Raw genomic sequence first — 19,311 nt, 5'->3', positions numbered from 1 at the left:
AGGCTAAACTCCAATCAATGATCACCACTTAAATGGGAGATATAGAGGCAATCAAAAATATTTAATCCAACATGAATTTTTGATCCAAGACAATGTAGTATTTTTTTAGTGGAAGTTCATTGGAGTACTGCATCAGCCTCCTTGTTGCCTCCTTTCTCTCCCCACTCCAATTCACACTTCATTCTGCTGCCCAGATCATTTTTCTACAAAACCATTCGATCCATGTTTCCCCACTCCTCAAGGAGCTCCAGTGGTTGTTCATCCCCCTAAGGATCAAACAGTAACTCATTAGCCTTCAGTTTAAGCATTCAACACCTTGCCTCTCCTATCTAACCAGGCTCCTTTCCTAATGAAACCTAGCCTGCATACTTAGCTCTGTTAATGCCAGCCTACTCACTGTATCTTGAACTTGTCTATCTCACCACCAAACTTTCACCCTAGTCCTGCTCTGTCCCAGAATGCCTACATCTTTCTATCCATTGGAGTCAAAGGACCTGGGTTATAGTCCCAGCTGCACCACTGGTCTGCTTTGTGATTTTGGGCAAGTCACTTAACTTCTCTGTGCCTCAGTTACCTCATCTGTAAAATGGAGATTAAGATTGTGAGCCCAATGTAGGACAGGGAGTGTACACAACTTGATTAGCTTGCATCTACCCCAGAAAACAGTGCCTGACACATAGTAAGAATTTAAAAATGACCATCATCATATCATCATCATCACATTCCCAACATTCAAAGTCTTATTGCAGGCACATTTCCTCCAAGATGCCTTCCCTGACTAGGCTGCTCATCTCCTCTTTTCCCATTACCTTCTCCATCACCATTTGCTTTTATATTTTCACCCTTATTTCACTCCTCCATCAGCCCTATAGGACCAATATACGTATCAATCAATCAATCTCCTGGCCCGTCACTTTGGGCAAGTTACTTAACTTCTCTGTGCCTCAGTGACCTCATTTGTAAAATGGGGATTAAGACTGTGAGCCCCACGTGGGACACCCTGATAACCTTGTATCTACCCCGGCACTTAGAAAAGTGCTCAGCACATGGTAAGCACTTAACAAATACTATTATTACTGTTTATTGAGCACTTACTGTGTGCAGAGCCCTGTACTAAGCACTTGGGACAGTACACTTGGGACAGTGTTGGTAGACATGTTCCCAGCCCACAACAAGCTTGCAGTCTAGAATGGGAGACAAATATTAATGTGAGTAAATAAATTATGGGTATCTACTCTGCTGTGGGGCTGAGGTGCAAATCCAAGTACAAGGGCAATGCAGAATGGAGTAGGAAAAGAGGAATTAGGGCATAATGGGGAAGCCTCTTGGAGAAGATGCGTTTTTAATAAGCCTTTGAAGGTGGGGAGAGTGATCCATTGTCAGATATGAAGAGGGAGGATGGTCCTGGCCAAAGGCAGGATATGGGAATAAGGTTTGTAGAAAGATAGATGAGATGGAGGTACAGTGAGTAGGTTGCATTAGAGGAGCCAAGTGTGTGGGCTGCCTTGTAGCAGGAAAGCAACGAGGTAAAATAGGAAGGGACAAGGTGGTTGAGTGCTCAAAAGCTGACGGTAAGGAGTTTCTGTTTCAAGCAGAGGTATACGGGCAACAACTGGAGGTTCTTGAGGAATGGGAAAACACGGACTGAACGTATTTTTTTAAAAAATGACCCAGGTAGCAGAGTAAAGTATGAACTGGAGTAAGGAGAGAGAGGAGGCAAGGACATCAGCAAGTGGGCTGATGCAATAATCAAGGTGGGAAAGGATAATTGCTTGGATTAACATGGTAGTTGTTTGGATGGAGAGAAAAGGGCAAAGTTTAGCGATATTGTAAAGGTTGAACCCACAGACTTTAGTGACAGATTGAATATATGGGTTGAGTTTCATTCAATCGTATTTATTGAACACTTACTGTTTGCAGAGCACTGTACTAAGCACTTGGAATGTACAATTCAGCAAGAGATAGAGACAATCCTTGCCCAACAACAGGCTCTGAAATGAGTTGAGTATGATCCATACTTTATTTATGTTAATGTCTGTCTCATCTCTAGACTGTAAGCTCGCTTTCAGCAGTTAATTTGTCTATCAACTTTGTTGTAGTGTCCTTTCATAAACAAGTGTTTATGAAACAGAATATAGTACTCTGCATACAATAAGTGCTCAGTAAATATGATTATTGATTGATAAGGTATCCACAAGTATTTATGTTATTCATCAGAATATGACAGTTTACAGAGTCTTTCTAAAAAGATTAGAAGTCACCTTCCTTGTGACTTACTATAACCATATTGCTCTCAGAATGCTTTATTAAAATATGAAAATAATGCACTATGTATTAGTAATCATGACACTGCTTAAGATAGAAAGTCATGCTTTATTATAGAAATAGTCAGGGCAAAAAGCATTTTCCAGAGGGTTTTTTTTTTAAATTCATGATATTTGTTAAGCACTTTCTATGTGCCAGGCACTGTACCAAGTGCTGGGGTAGACACAAAATAAACAGGCTGGACACAGTTCCTGCCCCACTTAGAGATCACAATCTTCATCCCCATTTTATAGATTAGGGAACTGAGGTACAGAGAAGTTAAGTCACTTGCTCAAGGTCACCCAGCAAACAACTGGAGGAGCCAGAATTAGAACCCAGGACCTGCTGACTTCTAGATCCATGCAGTATCCACCAGACTATACTCCCTACCTCCATCTTATCTATCTCACCGCTGACTTCTCACCCATGTCCTGCCTCTAGCCCGGAACGTCCTCCCTCCTCATCTCCGACAGACAATTTCTCGTCCTCGTTAGAAGCCTTATTATTGAAAGCACAGCTCTTCCAAGTGGCCTTGCCTAACTAAACCATTCTTTCCTCATCTCCCACTCCTTCCTGCATCATCCAGACTTGCTCCCTTTATTCATATCCCCTCCCAGCTCTAGAGAACTTATGTACTCATCTGTAATTAATTTATTTATATTAATTTCTGCCTCCCACTCTAGAATGGAAGCTCACTGTACTAAGCACCGGGGTAGAGCCCAGCTAATAAGGTTGGACACAGTCCATGTCCCAAGTGGGGGTCACAGTCTTAATCCCTATTTTACAGATGAGGTAACTGAGGCCAGAGAAGTTAAGTGATTTGCCTAAGGTCACACAACAATCAAGTTGTAGAGTCAGGATTTCAGCTTAGGTCCTCCTGAATCCCAGGCATATGCTCTATCCACTAGGCCATGTTGCTTCAGAATGCCCAGTTAGATCAGCTATTGTACTATACTAGGAAATATTCCCCTTCCTCTTTATTCTTTCCTTCCCTCCTCTCAATTACAAGGACTTCCCTTTTAAAACTAAACTGAAGTTGTAGAGAAAAGTTAATATTTAAAAAAGGAGGCTTTATGGAGGAGTCACATGGTATTCTCAGACAGATGGTATTATTGTGTCCAAATATTGTCAAAATCAAGGATGGTAAGCAAAATTCAAGCCTGTTTTACTGTTACTGCAAATTCAAAATTTTCACTTTCATCATCATTTTTCTAACATGATTGAAAGTAAATTTATGTGCATAAAACTATGATGGCCCCAAAATATTTTTCCCCACTATTGTTTCAATATTTTGAGAATATTATTTTTCATTTTTTGTTACATTTCTTTTAAAAATAAAAGGAATATTTTCTTCTTCACTAACAGAAAGCAAACGAAACCAGATTCTGGGCAACCAAAAGGTTTCTTGCCAAACGCCATATTCTCTGGCCAAAAATTTATCCTTTTTTCAAAGATGACTAGTACAGGACAGTGAAACTCAGATGGAATTTTTAAAACTATTATTGGGTACTATTGGTTATTGTCTACTCATCAAAAAATCTTTTGCACTTTATTGCATTTCTATTTTTCTGGTGTTCTTATTTTATTTGCTGAAAATAACTTATCTGTGATGACTGTCTCTAGCAGTATAGTTACAGAGCTTAACATTTCCCTTTCTTACTCTTTCCCTTTTCTTCCCTTTCAGTAGATATCCAACACTCTGGATATCACAGGAGCCATTACCCATTAGAGCCATGAGAAGGAGCGTGACAGCGGAAAGAGCACGGCTTGGGAGTCAAAGGCCGTGGGTTCTAAACCCGACTCCGCCACTTGTCTATGTGACCTTGGGCGAGTTACTTAACTTCTCTGTGCCTCAGTTACTTCATCTGTAAAAATGGGGATTAAAAAATGTGAGCTCCACGTGGGACAATCTGATTACACCATATCTACCCCAGCCCTTAGAACAGTGCACTGCACATAGTGTTTGACAAATACGATAATTATTATTATTATTGTTACCCAAGGAATCCTCACTGTGAAAGTGAAGTCATTAGTGCTTTTTTTCTGACTGTTGGGAAGGATGGAAAATTTGGAGAAGCAGCGTGGCTCAGTGGAAAGAGCACGGGCTTTGGAGTCAGGGCTCATGAGTTCGAATCCCAGCTCTGCCACTTGTCGGCTGTGTGACTGTGGGCAAGTCACTTAACTTCTCTGTGCCTCAGTTCCCTCATCTGTAAAATGGGGATGAAGACTGTGAGCCCCACGTGGGACAACCTGATTCCCCTATGTCTACCCCAGTGCTTAGAACAGTGCTCGGCACATAGTAAGCGCTTAACAAATACCAACATTATTACTACTGTTTCTTCCAGCTGGACTTTGGGAAAAATTGTTCTTTTCATTTTTCTTCCGTTGTCAGATCATGCTTTCCTGGCTCAGCCCCAGATGTTGTCACCGGCTAAGCCAGAGGCCTGTCTCAGTCATAACTTGCTTGCCTAGAACAAAGTAGAAAGCAGCAGCAATGACATTTACTGAACACCTACAGTGGTGAAATGCACTGTATTAAGCACTTGGGAAAGAACAACAGAAGAATGAAACATCCCCTGCCTACGAGGAACTTCAAGCACTAATGGGATAGACTGAAATAAAATTCTTTCAAAAAGAGTAATTAGAAGGTATAATTGATCATACCTATGTAATATCAATTAAAAATACATGTACTAGAGATAACTGTTGGGTTAACATTACTTTGGGTACTGGAAGTTCATCAGGGAAGGCTTGTTGAAGGAGTGAAATTTAGGAGGGTTTTGAAAATGGGGAGAGATGAAGTCAGTTGGATTGGTGGAAAGGTCAGATCTGACTTGCAAAGTGCTAAGCAGGCCACTAGCTTGAAAGCAGAGGTCTTCTTTCTCTCCTGCCATTCCCACACTGGTAGTGACTCCATTTTAGTTGGACCATCCTAGACTGGGTGCTACAAGCTACTGTGGCTTGTCCAATGACAGAAGCAGTAGAAAATAGCAGGGACAGCATGTCCACAAAAGCCGATTAAATGCTTCCCTTCTTTCCTCAGTTTTCTCCCCATCCCCTTTCCTGTCCTCTCTTATTTTTCCATTATTTCCATCTCCTTCTCCCCACAAAAGGACAGCTTCAAGGAAAAACTTGCTTTACGTTTTTAAGTTGTCTTAAAAAGGCCAATTGTCTTAATACTACTCCTACCTAATCTCATCTCTCAAAATGAACCCTTTTCATAATGCATGCCTTCAACTCTTCCCTCTCCATTCATTCATTTATTGAGAGCTTACTGCGTGCAGAACACTATAATAAGCACTTGGGAGAGTAAAATACAACATTAAGCAGACACATTCTCTACCCATAATGAGTTTACAGTTTAGATAAAATTTAGCCCTCTAACCCTTCCTATCCTTCCATCAATTTTGTGCCAACTCTCAGTCCCAGTCACCTCCACAGTACATTCTCTTCATTCCTGTATTCACGCTGCAGAAGCCTCCTTTTGGACATCTAGGTATCGAGCAAGACTTTAGCAACTTCAGACTGTGGCTTCCAAACTAAGTTTAATATGAATATTGCTTCAATTATTCATAGAACTATATTTTTCACTATCTGTATCGTTATACATATAACTATATATAGCAATATATAGATTATTCACAGATACAGACATCATTTCCAGGGTGTTCTCTTCTTTTTTCAATTCAAATGGCCAACTCTCTGGCCCAAGTACTTGTCCCAGCTTGGATGCATATCTTATTAGCTGAATATTTTAGCTAGGGAATGGGTTTATATCTTTTGGAAAACATAACCTGGGTTGTATTTAGCATTTGGGTACATAGGGGCCGGCTCTAGCTCAACTCTTACTTCAATCTGTGGTTCTTCCCTGGATCTAAATCTTTACGCCAGATTACTTGTTTTATTTTGTCTGTCTCCCCCATTTAGACTGTAAGCCCATTGTTGGGCAGGGATTGTCTCTGTTGCCGAATTGTACATTCCAAGCACTTAGTACAGTGCTCTGCATATAGTAAGCGCTCAGTAAATACGATTGAATGAATGAATTAATGAGTTGTATAAAAATGTTAGAGCCTCCTCACAGGTCTCTCTGCTTCCAGGATCTCCTCTTTCCAGCACCTACTTCAAACACCTTGTGATTCCTCAAAATCCTTCAGTGGATTACCCATTCCATTCCACCACATCAAATGGAAACTCCTTCCCATTTACCTTAAGACACTCCATTCCTAAAGAAGCAGTGTGGCCTAGTAGCAAGAGTACAGGCTTGGGAGTCAGAAGTCATGGGTTCGAATCCCAGCTCCGTCACTTGTCAGCTGTGTGATTTTGGGGAAGTCACTTCACTTCTCTGGGCCTCATTTACCTCATCTGTAAAATGGGGATTGAGACTGTGAGCCCCACCTGGGACAAGCTGACTACCTTGTATCTCCCCCAGCGCTTAGAACAGTGCTGGGCACATAGTAAGTGCTTAACAAATTTGGTCATGAGCTCTGGGACTCTCTCGGCCGCTGGCCGCTTGACTTTGAGTCTGATTGGGTAGGGTCGGCTCGTCCCCCGACCCTGGTCATCGCCTGCTTATTAACACTATTGTAGTGTGCCTTACTGTAGCATGTTGCTATATTAGCGATCTCGCTTGTCATTGTTTATTGTCGTCAGACTTTGAATTTGATCAGGTCGCCCCTTAATCGAGTCTACCCCCGACCCTGATCATCACCCCTTTTATTAACACGACTATATTGTATCATACTGTATCATATTGCTATATTAGCACTACTGTGTTGTATCATATTGTATCATGTTGCTATATTACCGATTTCGTTTATTACTGTTTATTGTTGTCAGTGCTGCCACCCACCTCTCTGGCCTCGCCATGTCCCTCCTCCCCCCCTCCCCCGTCCCGCCCCTTCCTATCCTCCCCTTCCCCTTTCCCTCTCTCGCTCAGCTCTTTCCCGCTCTCTCCTCTGTCTCCTCCCCCCCTCCTCTCTCCCGCCCTAGAACCCCACTTTACCAGCGCTACCCCTCTTCCCCCTCCCCTTACTCTTCCCCCCACCAAACCCCCTCTTCACCCCCTCCCCCCTTCTCTCTTCCCCACCCATGCCCCATCCCAGTCCTCTTGTCCCACCGCCACCCCTCATCCCCCTCTCCTCGTCCAGGGCCCCGCCACCTCCTTCCCATCCAAACCCTCCCCTCCCCCCGCCCTTCCCCCCTCCTCCCCTTGCACCCACAGCTACTTTCAAGTGTGGCCTCTGGAACCCCCGCTCTATTACAGGCAAGCTACCTTTCATCCATGACCTTTTCCTCTCCCGCTCTCTCCTCCTCCTCGCCCTTTCGGAAACGTGGCTCTCTCCCGAAGACATGGTCTCCGCCGCCGCTCTCTCCAGCGGAGGCCTCTCCTTCTCCCACTCCCCCAGGCTCATCGGTAAGGGAGGAGGCGTCGGCTTCCTCCTCTCGCCCCGTTGCCGCTTCCGCACTATCCCTCCTCCCCCCTCCCTCTCCTTCCCCTCCTTCGAAGCCCATATCATTCGCCTCTACCACCCACTCCAGTTACTTGTCGCCGTCATCTACCGCCCTCCCGGTCCCACCTCCGACTTCTTCAACCACCTTGACCCCTTTCTCACCTTCCTTCTCTCCTTCTCTCTGCCCACTCTGATCCTTGGAGACTTCAACATCCATACAGATGTACCCGACGACTCCTCTGCCGCCCGCCTGCTATCCCTCCTCGACTCTGCCGACCTCCTCCTCCACCATACCGCGCCCACTCACCGACTCGGTCACACCCTCGATCTCGTCATCTCCTACCGCTGCACTATCTCCTCCCTCACCAACTCTGAAATCCCTCTCTCTGACCATAACCTTCTCACCTGCCTCATCTCTCACACTCCCTCCCCCTGCAAATCTTCGCTACTGCCCCACAGAGACCTCCGCTCTCTCGATCCCATCCGTCTTTCCAATAGCATCTCTCCTCACCTTGCCGCCCTGTCCTCTCTTCCCACTCTCGACGAGCGGGTCTCCGCTCTCAACTCCACCCTCTCTACTCATCTCGACTCTCTCGCCCCCCTTTCCCTCCGCCGCTCTCGCTCCACTAACCCACAGCCCTGGATCACCTCCTCCGTCCACCTCCTACGCTCCTATGCTCGAGCTGCTGAGCGCTGCTGGCGAAAGTCCAAGCACCAAGCCGACCTCACACACTTCAAATTTATCCTTTCCTGCCTTAACTCTGCCCTCTCCTCCGCCAGGCAAAGCTTCTTCTCCTCCCTCATCGACACCCATGCCCGTTACCCCCGCCGATTGTTTCGGACCTTTAACTCTCTCCTTAGGCCCCCTGTTCCTCCCCCTGCCCCATCTCTCACCCCCAATGATCTGGCCACCTATTTCCTCATGAAAATCAAAACGATCAGGTCTGAGCTCCCCAAAGTCACCCCTCCGCCTCTCCCCTCCCCCCCACCAACCCCCTCCCCTACTTTACCATCCTTCCCTGCAGTATCCTCAGAGGAGATCTCCTCCCTCCTCGCAAGTGCCACCCCCTCCACCTGCGCCTCGGACCCCATTCCCTCTCACCTTCTTAAAACCATCGCCCCTGCCCTCCTCCCTTCCTTAACTTCTATTTTTAACCACTCAATCTCCAAGGGCTCCTTCCCCTCTGCCTTCAAACACGCCCACGTCTCCCCCATCCTAAAAAAACCCGCTCTTGACCCCACTTCCCCCTCCAGTTATCGTCCTATCTCCCTACTACCCTTCCTTTCCAAAATCCTAGAACGAGTCGTCTACAATCGATGCCTAGAATTCCTTAACTCCCATTCTCTCCTAGACCCCCTCCAATCTGGCTTCCGTCCCCTCCACTCTACCGAGACTGCTCTCTCTAAGGTCACCCATGACCTCCTTCTTGCCAAATCCAATGGCTCCTACTCCATTCTGATCCTCCTTGACCTCTCTGCTGCCTTTGACACTGTCGACCATCCCCTCCTCCTCCATACCTTATCTCACCTTGGCTTCACGGACTCTGTTCTCTCCTGGTTCTCCTCTTACCTCTCTGGCCGATCATTCTTGGTCTCCTACACTGGAGCCTCCTCCCCCTCCCATCCTTTAACTGTTGGAGTTCCTCAAGGGTCAGTTCTTGGCCCTCTTCTGTTCTCCATTTACACTCACTCCCTCGGTGAACTCATCCGCTCTCACGGCTTTGACTACCATCTCTACGCAGATGACACGCAGATCTACATCTCCGCCCCTGTCCTCTCCCCCTCCCTTCAGGCTCGCATCTCCTCCTGCCTCCGGGACGTCTCCACCTGGATGTCGGCCCGCCACCTAAAACTCAACATGAGCAAGACTGAGCTCCTCATCTTCCCTTCCAAACCCGGTCCTCTCCCAGACTTCTCTATTACCGTGGATGGCACGACCATCCTTCCCGTCCCGCAGGCCCGCAATCTCGGTGTCATCCTTGACTCGTCCCTCTCGTTCACCCCACACATCCTATCCGTTACCAAGACCTGCCGGTTTCACCTCTACAATATCGCCAAGATCCGCCCTTTCCTCTCCACCCAAACGGCTACCTTACTATTACGGGCTCTCGTTATATCCCGGCTAGACTACTGTGTCAGCCTTCTCTCTGACCTCCCTTCCTCCTCTCTCGCCCCGCTCCGGTCTATTCTTCACTCCGCTGCCCGGCTCATCTTCCTGCAGAAATGATCTGGGCATGTCACTCCCCTTCTTAAACAACTCCAGTGGTTGCCTATCGACCTCCGCTCCAAACAAAAACTCCTCACTCTAGGCTTCAAGGCTCTCCATCACCTTGCCCCTTCCTACCTCTCCTCCCTTCTCTCTTTCTACCGCCCACCCCGCACGCTCCGCTCCTCTGCCGCCCACCTCCTCACCGTCCCTCGGTCTCACCTATCCCGCCGTCGACCCCTGGGTCACGTCCTCCCGCGGTCCTGGAACGCCCTCCCTCCTCACCTCCGCCAAACTGATTCTCTTTCCCTCTTCAAAACCCTACTTACAAATCACCTCCTCCAAGAGGCGTTCCCAGACTGAGCTCCTCTTCCCCTTCTACTCCCTCTGCCATCCCCCCTTTACCTCTCCGCAGCTAAAGCCTCATTTTCCCCTTTTCCCTCTGCTCCTCCACCACTCCCTTCCCATCCCCACAGCACCTTACTTGTCCGCTCAACTGTATATATTTTCGTTACCCTATTTATTTTGTTAATGAATTGTACATCGCCTTGATTCTATTTAGTTGCCATTGTTTTTACGAGATGTTCTTCCCCTTGACACTGTTTAGTGCCATTGTTCTTGTCTGTCCGTCTCCCCCGATTAAACTGTAAGCCCGTCAAACGGCAGGGACTGTCTCTGTTGCCGACTTGTTCATCCCAAGCGCTTAGTACAGTGCTCTGCACATAGTAAGCGCTCAATAAATACTATTGAATGAATGAATGAACAAATACTGTCATAATTATTATTATTATTATTGTTATTCCTCCCATTTATCTTCTCTCTTCTCCCACTACACTCCAATCCACAATATTCACTCCTCTCTAGTGAATTTACTGTGCCTTGCTTCTCATGTCTTCTACTTCCAACACCTTGCCCACATCCTTCCTCTTTCCTGGGTCATTCTCCCCATTCCTATCCACTGGGTCATGGCTTCCCCCATCTTCAAAGCTCTGCTAAAGTATAATTTAATCCTGGAGGCCTTCCATGATTGATTTATCATTGCCACAACTGCCTCTTGAGAATTTTGGCACCAACTAAGCACTTATATACTTGTAACTACTTTTTACACTTCTGTATATAGTAAGTTATATTTATTTATGAACTATTATTTAAAGAGAAGTATTATTTAGAGAAACAGCATAGCTCAGTGGAAAGAGCACGGGCTTGGGAATCAGAGGTCATGAGTTCGAATCCCGGCTTTGCCACTTGTCAGCTGTGTGACTGTGGGCAAGTCACTTAACTTCTCTGTGCCTCAGTTACCTCATCTGTAAAAGGAGGATTAAGACTGTTGGCCTCACGTGGGACAACCTGATTACCCTGTATCTATCCCAGTGCTTAGAACAGTGCTCTGCACATAGTAAGTGCTTAACAAATACCAACACTAGATAATTATAAAGACTCATTATATATCACCTTTCCCTTCTTCCTGTAGATTATATTAGTACTGTCTGCCTCACTAAATTATAAATTTCTTGAGGGTATGGATAATGTCTATTATCCCTACTGTACTTTTCCAAGTACTCAACAAAGTACCCTGAACCAAGTAGAGGCTCAATAAATACTATTGATTTAACTGATTTGTAGTACTGTCTTCCTACATATCATAGACAGATGGATAGATACTTATCTAGCTATCTGTATATTTATCTCTCTCTCTATCTCTCTCTGCCTCTCTCTCTCTTCCTCTGTATATATACATACATATTAATTTTCAGATACGGAAAGAGGGAGATTTGTCACTCATACATGCCCATTCAGGTAAATAAGTAAGGCCCTTCCTTCAATCTAAAGGAAGTCTGGAACCAGTTGTATATGAAAAGCTTTGGAGATCATTGAAAGAGAGATGCCGCATGAAGTACAAGTAATGCCATTTCTATTAACTCCATGTCTCCTTTGAGAACTATTCCTTTAATGTTCAGGAATATACTATGGTAGTATCAGAGAACTCCAATGTCAGGAAGTGGTTTCCAGCTCAAATATGTGGAAATTAGAAACAACTGTAGTTTCTTTTTCCCCACCTGGAGCCTATATGAAATTACAGTATGCAAGCCTCATGAGCTGAATAATAATAGTAATAATAATGTTGCTATTTGTTAAGCACTTACTATGTGCAAAGCACTGTCCTAAGCATGGGGGGTGGCGATACAAGGTGATCAGGTTATCCCACGTGGGGCTCACAGTCTTCATCCCCATTTTACAGATGAGGTAACTGAGGCCCAGAGAAGTTAAGCGACAAGTGGTGGAACCGGGATTTGAAGCCATGACCTCTGACTCCAAAGCCCGTGCTCTTTCCTCTGAGCCACACTGCTTCTCTATATAGGGTCACTTCTACTTTGAAGGACAAAGAATAAAGTAATATTGACTCTTTGTGGAAAAGCTGCTTCAATTGTGGTGTATGAAAATCCTTGAGTTTGGAGTGGAGACGGGACTTTAAGCAAATATTATACTCCATTATCCTACCTTTCTAATCCGCAATTCTTGTCTTATCATTTCCTCTTAATTTACCACTAACTAGAAGCCAGAGGAATTAGTGTCATTACAAATTTCTGTTTCAACATGAAACATGCAGTGAAGTTGATAGTGAATAATCCATGAATGTGATGGTCCTAAATACACGTTATATATTTTACAAACTAAAGGCAATCTCACAAGAATGCCCCAAATTCATTGAATATACACTGTTGACAGCTATTTATTGCTATGTGCAGAGACTATTTTTTTATCTAGATCTTTTCATTTTAATTTATTCCTTACCTTTCGCAAGTAGAGCACATCAAAAAGCATTATATGCAAACAGCTTTGATACTAGTGAAAAAGTTTTATTCTAACCTCTTGGACAAAAGAAATGTATAAGTAAATTGAGTCTAGTATGTCACAAAACACTTCAGAAACTGAAAATAAGGTATATAGATGTTAACTTAAATGAATAGGGTATCATTCTCATGCATCTATATTTAGTTATACATTTGTATCCATTTTGGAATAATGATTATTCATAAATATATTTGAAAAGCATACAAGATATTGTCATGCTGCATGCAACGTCATCTAGTACCATGCATCTTTTTCAGTATATTCCATGGAAGGCTTCATTACATTCAGAAGTTTAGGAAGCAAAATTATAAAAATGCAATGCAAAAAAACACGAGAGTAGGATAGTTATTCAATAAAATTAACCACATTCTTTGAAATAAAGTGGATCTTTTCACTTGTCCTCAGAGCATTGTGAAGTAATTTAAGTAACCCAGCTGTTCATGACAGAGGTAATAGCCCAAGAAAAGTGAATGAACAAAATGTACGTGACTAAATACAAGCCCATTTTACACTCTGAATAATTTAGAAGGAAAGAGTCACCATGGAATAATTAATACTGATTTTTCTACAATACATTGACTCTCTAAATCAGTATCCTGCAGGAGCCCAAAATATTACAGTGAAAATAAGCAAAAGCACAAAGAAGCAGTGTCATGCTCTTCATCCACGCACCTGGAGGAACTACTCCAATACCATCATCAATCTCATAATCTGAGATGTCACTATCACTGATTCGCTGAGATCCTGTGCAACAGTAAGGCAAATAGATACCTATATATCTGTTTAATTTGTAAACTGTCAAAAAAGAATCTTTACATTAAAAATTCCAATTACAGCTAAGGTACATATTGACTGTTTTATAATATTACCCACGGTGATAGAGCCCATTTCCTTAGCATTCTTACAGTGAATCAACACCCTGATATCCTTACCCAACACCACCATTAAACACCAATGAAGAGATGGTTGATTTTTACCACTTTTTCCATTTCAAAAATGTTATTAAAAACATATTGAACTTGAGAGATGGAAGAATGATCCCAAACTAGTTGTTTGGAAACTATGATTTTTGAAAAATGTTTATTAAAAGTAAATTCCACTAAGAGAAGAGATCTGGTTCAAAATTTCCAAAAGTAACTTCCAATATTCATATAAAGTTATAAAACTTCATAATTCTATATGTTTAATTACAGAGTCTATACGCTCCCTCAAACCATGCATACATCTAGTCTACAAAAAATTGGCACTGGATTGAGATTACCTAAATAAGGATGCTTTTAAAGTAAATCAAAATTCATATCTGACCAAAGATATTTTTGAATCATTCTCTTATGATGAATCTTCTTCCCTTGTCAATCCTAAAATCCACACATTCACAGTCTTCACTATCAAAAATGATTAATATATACTTTTTAGTTATTTTCACTGGTACACAGGAAGTTGCTTCAGGTTGATGATTTCTACAAGGCTAGCTAAACTCCATCCCTAAATGGCCCACCAGCAACATATGAATTAGGAAAACAGTCCTCTCAACTGGAATTACAGTAATATAACTGTAAATACTAGGTAGTTTAAGGCAGTAAACAAAAGTGCTTTGTAAAGCATATTGAAAAGTTAAAAGATACCATTTTTGAAGTAAAAAATTGATGCCAATGTGCTTTAGAGAGAGAAAACCTTGCCTATAAAACTTTTTCCAAGTTTGGATTGGTTTTGTTAAAATCCATAGGAGTTAGCATATAAGTCCTTTAATTTTCTAAGGCTTCACATGAAAAAATTACCAAGAATTCCATTTGTTCACATCTACTAAATGTACATATAATCCTTACAACACCACACTCTGCCAATCAGGGAAAATGCTGAATAACTAGAAATCATTTTGACTTACGTTGAAGTTTTTTGCTAGAGCTCTCTGGGTGAACATGTCTCCTTGGCATGAAGGGTGATGGCTGAGGCAGAGGTAGTGAGGATTCATCATGCGTCTGCAGTTTATACCAGTGTGGCTCATCATCTAATAGTGCTGTCTCCAACTCTATGAGGATCTAGAAGAAAATTTGTCAAGTTAAGTCAAGGAGATGACAAAATGCTCAGTGTTTAAGTTTTGTCTACGAAATGCCAAAACATTTGATTAATATTTAATATATGATTAAATTCAGAAACAGCATGGCCTAGTGGAAAGATCATGGGACTAGGAGTCAGAGGACTTGGGTTCTAATCCCGGCTCCACCAACTGCCTGCCATATGACCTTGGCCAAGTCACTTAATTTCTCTGTGTCTCAAATTCCTCATCTGCAAAATGAGGATTAAATATCTGTTCTCCGTCTTACATAAATTGTGAGTTTCATGTAGGACAGAAACTGTGTCCAATCTAATTAATTTATATAAATGCTTAGAACAGTGCTTGACACATAGTAAGCACTTAACAAACACCAAAGATATTACTGGATAAGCAGCTGGGCTTAGGGGAAAGACCGTGGGCTCGGGAGTCAGAGGCCCTGGGTTCTATTCCCAGCTCTGCCACTTGTCAGCTCTGGGACTTGGGGCAAGTCACTTTCATTCATTCAATAGTATTTATTGAGCACTTACTATGTGCAGAGCACTGTACTAAGTGCTTGGAATGAACAAGTCGACAACAGATAGAGACAGTCCCTGCCGTTTGACGGGCTTACAGTCTAATCGGGGGAGACAGACAGACAAGAAAAATGGCAATAAATAGAGTCAAGGGGAAGAACATCTCGTAAAAACAATGGCAACTAAATAGAATCAAGGCGATGTACATTTCATTAACAAAATATTGACTTCTCTGTGCCTCGGTTACCTCATCTGTAAAATGGGATTAAGACTGTGAGCCCCACATGGGGCAACCTGATTACTTTGCTCCTACCCCAGTGCTTAGAACAAACAGTACCTGGCACATAGTTACTGCTTAACAAATATGATTATTATTATATGATAAAATATGATGCTAAAAATACATCACCTCTCCTAGAAATTCACTTTCTTCTTCTTGTACTCTTGGTTGATCCCACACAGTTATTTCTAACATCCGTTCTCTAAAATCTCTACGATGTACATGTGAGTAGAGGAAAGTTTGGTTCCATTTTGGTTCTAAGATCTTCTTTACCGTTTTAGTCCTCCTTTTACTTTTATCACTGCAGATAAATACAGTTAAAATTTAGAAAGCAAAACAAGGTATGCACTGCCACCTACTGTGGTTTATTATTGCAGTTTCATTGTTCTTAAAACACCTGTGAAAAGGGTTGTCAGCTGAAAGGTATTCTGGTTTAATCTGTATTTCAATTGTTCAGTAGATTTACTCTAATCAGACATTACCCAGTGTTACAATTGATGTTTATTTCCCAATTAAAAAAAATAATGAACTCAAGGCCAAAGCAAAACTTCAGAGTCTTGATTCATATGAGTGGTGTTGGGAGGGAATGTGTCTGCTTTATTTTTATATTGTATGCTCCCAAGCACAGTGCTCTGCACACAATAAGCACTCAATAAATATGATTGACTGACTGACTGACATAAAGGAATCAGTCACTGCCAAAGCTACTGTATATGTGCAAGGAAGAATGGATACTTAATTTAAAAGGTATAAGAATGATATCTCAGAGTATTCATAGAAAAAAATGCTGCTACAACCTAATATCTAGAATGTCACATGTCTAATTTAGATGTTCTAGGTATTTTATGGTTACTAAAGACAGTTATGGATTTCAGTTCCAATGAAACAAAACAATTCAATTGATTTCTCATAGAAACCTTATACTAGAAAAAGGACTCTGAGGAAACTCCTAATGCATTCAACTTCCTCTTTGGCAGAATTTTCTCCCCAGGTTTTAAGAGTTTCCACAGAAGAACATTCTATAAAGTCCTGTGGCAATCACCAAGGGGCTCATGACCTTTACACCCAGGGACTATTTCCTTTTGCTAATGAAAATGCTGCCTCTGCTGGTTTTGGTAGTTCTTCCTCATTTAGTTATCAGTAGAAACACTTGTACAACATTATTACCTTCTATCTGGAAGAAAGTACATCTTCACATAAGGATTCCTATGACGCCCATCTACTCGAGGGGGCAGATCTGTTGCCTGCAGAACATTTACTATAAGCTGATGCCCCACTTTGTCATACCATAGCTTCACCTGAGAAAATAACAGCAGTTAACAATAGCAGTTATTATTCACGATGATTTAAGAAAATGATTTCATGCTAAATAGAAAAACAAAAACCTTAAAAATCAATTCATTATTTTATCAATTTTTCTTATCAAATTTCAAGCTATATTCTAGTTTAGGTGTGTTTTAGTTTCATCACTTCAATCGACAGTGAAAGAAGAAGTCTGCAAATCACCCCTAGCAGCAATTGATACAGCACAGGCCTGGGACTCAGAAGGACCTAGGCTGTAATCCTAGCTCCACTACCTTTCTGCTATGTGACCTTGGGTGCATCACTTATTTCTATTCTACTTCAGTTACCTCCTCTGTAAAATGGGGATTACTATTGTGAGCCCTATGTGGGATGTGGACTGTGTCCAACTGGGTTAGCATGTGTCTACCAAGCGTTTAGTATAGTACCTGGCACATAGTTAGATTTTAACAAATACAGTTAAAATACACAAAACAGGTTTTTTATGGCAAGTGAGGTTATGAAGTGTTGCCATGCATGTGTGATTATTCACAACTGCTCACCTTCTCTCCCTCACGCCACTTTCCCTGCTTCTTCTAATCTCACCAGTGGCCAAATCAGATATCAGGGAAAAAAAATCATTATATTATATATTCCATGAGGGCAGGTGTTATTATCTTATACTTTTATTGTATACTCCCAAGGGTCCTGTATGGACAGTCCTTTGCATTCAGTAGATGGTCAGTTAAATGGTCTTTACACAGCAGGCATTTGATAAATACTTAAGATGGAGATGATGAAGTGTGGAAGGCAGCAGGCAATTTACTGAGAATTCAATTGGCTGTGGGAGGGGTTTATCCCAAACTCCTCAGAATATCGATAAAAGCTTTAGAGGAACATATTGTAAACTGTCTGTAACATACTATATATCATATAAGTATGCTAATTGATGACTGTTTTTTACATTAAATTATAGCAAAAGAGACTTGGAGATTTTTTTCCCAGAAAACCATCTTAATTACTTTTCTAAGCCATCATGCACTCTGTTTCCCATATTCTTAGGATGAAATGAGCAAGGAAAATAAGCAAGCGTCCAAATGATTGCATTTACTGAATGTCTACTGTGTGCAGAGAACTGTACTAATTTTGTGGAAGAGTACAACCAGAATCAACAGACGCAATCCAAGTCTTAAAGAGCTCACAGTCTATCAGGGGAGACAGACTGAAATAATTATAGTTAGGAAGAAGAAGGTGGTTAGAATATTGTGCTTAAGTGGCCTAGTGCACAATCTAAGGGAGAAGGAAAACAGGTTTTTTATTGCTATTTTACAGATGAGGAAACTGAGGCATAGAGAAATTAGGTGACTTGTCCAAGGTCATTTGCTTCTTGGAGCCAGTTCTATAATCCAGGTCTCCTCACTCTCAGCCTGTGCACTTTTCTTTAATCCACAAAAATGGTTGTGAGTACACAAATGCAGTGTTGGCACAGAAGTGCTGATGTTGTAGTTGGGAGATGTAAATTGGGGAGAACACAGAGTTAGAACAGTGTGTGACACTTAGTGAGTTCTTAACAAATACAATAAATAATAAAATACAAACAGAAAATACTTACAGAGAGCTGCCCTGGCAGGACCTGAGGGGCGTCTTTCAGTGCTCCGGGACTAGTTGGGGAAATGACGGAAATGGATGGCCTTTCCATCTTTTGAGATTCAAAAGAACTTGAGCCTGAAACAAAATAAATAAAGTGAAAAAAAGGCACAAAAAGAGCCGCAGCAACAATAAAAATGGCAAAAAATAGTTGTCTTCCACAGAGTAGTTGGGCCGGAACCAGAAAATAGTCAAAGCTGGGCAGATGCAAGCAAGGTTGATTATTTTAGGGGGCAGACCACTGGACAGAGAAAACCTCAAACATTTCGAATACCTCGATGAGGAAAGACGTCCCCAGTACAAGCTGTCATCAGATACCATCTACAAGAGCCATCTTTCATCGGGCCATAGAGTTTTGTCCAGGGCAGTGTTATCAATATCACAACCATTCAGATGGCATATTTTGTTGGTGATGAATTCTCATCAACATGCACTACCCCAGTCAGAGGGATTGTGACGATTATAAGGTGGAAGCAGTATGGCTTTGTGGATAGGGCACAAACCTGGGAGTCTGAAGGACCAGGGTTCCAATCCCTCCTCTGCCACTTGCCTACTGTGTGACCTTGGCCAAGTCATTTCACTTTTCTGTGATTGAAGTTACCTCTTCTGAAAAATGGGGATTAAGACTGCAAGCCCCACCTGGAACATGGACTGTGTCCAACCTGATTAGCTCAGATATACCCCAGTGCTTAGTATAGTGCCTGGCACATAGTGAGAACTTA

The 19,311-nt window shown here is 42.4% G+C and overlaps 1 protein-coding gene across 25 annotated transcripts in view; it reads right to left on the bottom strand.

Annotated features, from left to right (window-relative positions):
* RIMS1 (regulating synaptic membrane exocytosis 1) overlaps positions 1–19,311 on the bottom strand; it is a 531,371-nt gene that overhangs the window by 196,839 nt on the left and 315,221 nt on the right. For all 25 annotated transcript variants that reach the window (XM_029064002.2, XM_029063826.2, XM_039912344.1 and 22 more), the window contains 5 exons: positions 18,555–18,667; positions 16,829–16,959; positions 15,791–15,962; positions 14,699–14,852; positions 13,486–13,557 (listed from right to left, as the gene is read on the bottom strand). In XM_029064002.2, coding sequence (XP_028919835.1) covers positions 13,486–13,557; positions 14,699–14,852; positions 15,791–15,962; positions 16,829–16,959; positions 18,555–18,667 — 642 coding nt within the window. The remainder of the gene's footprint in view (positions 1–13,485; positions 13,558–14,698; positions 14,853–15,790; positions 15,963–16,828; positions 16,960–18,554; positions 18,668–19,311) is intronic.

This window comes from Ornithorhynchus anatinus, chromosome 1 (assembly GCF_004115215.2).
Source record: "Ornithorhynchus anatinus isolate Pmale09 chromosome 1, mOrnAna1.pri.v4, whole genome shotgun sequence".
Lineage (NCBI taxonomy): Eukaryota > Metazoa > Chordata > Mammalia > Monotremata > Ornithorhynchidae > Ornithorhynchus > Ornithorhynchus anatinus.
This window is presented reverse-complemented; position numbering and strand designations above follow the sequence as displayed.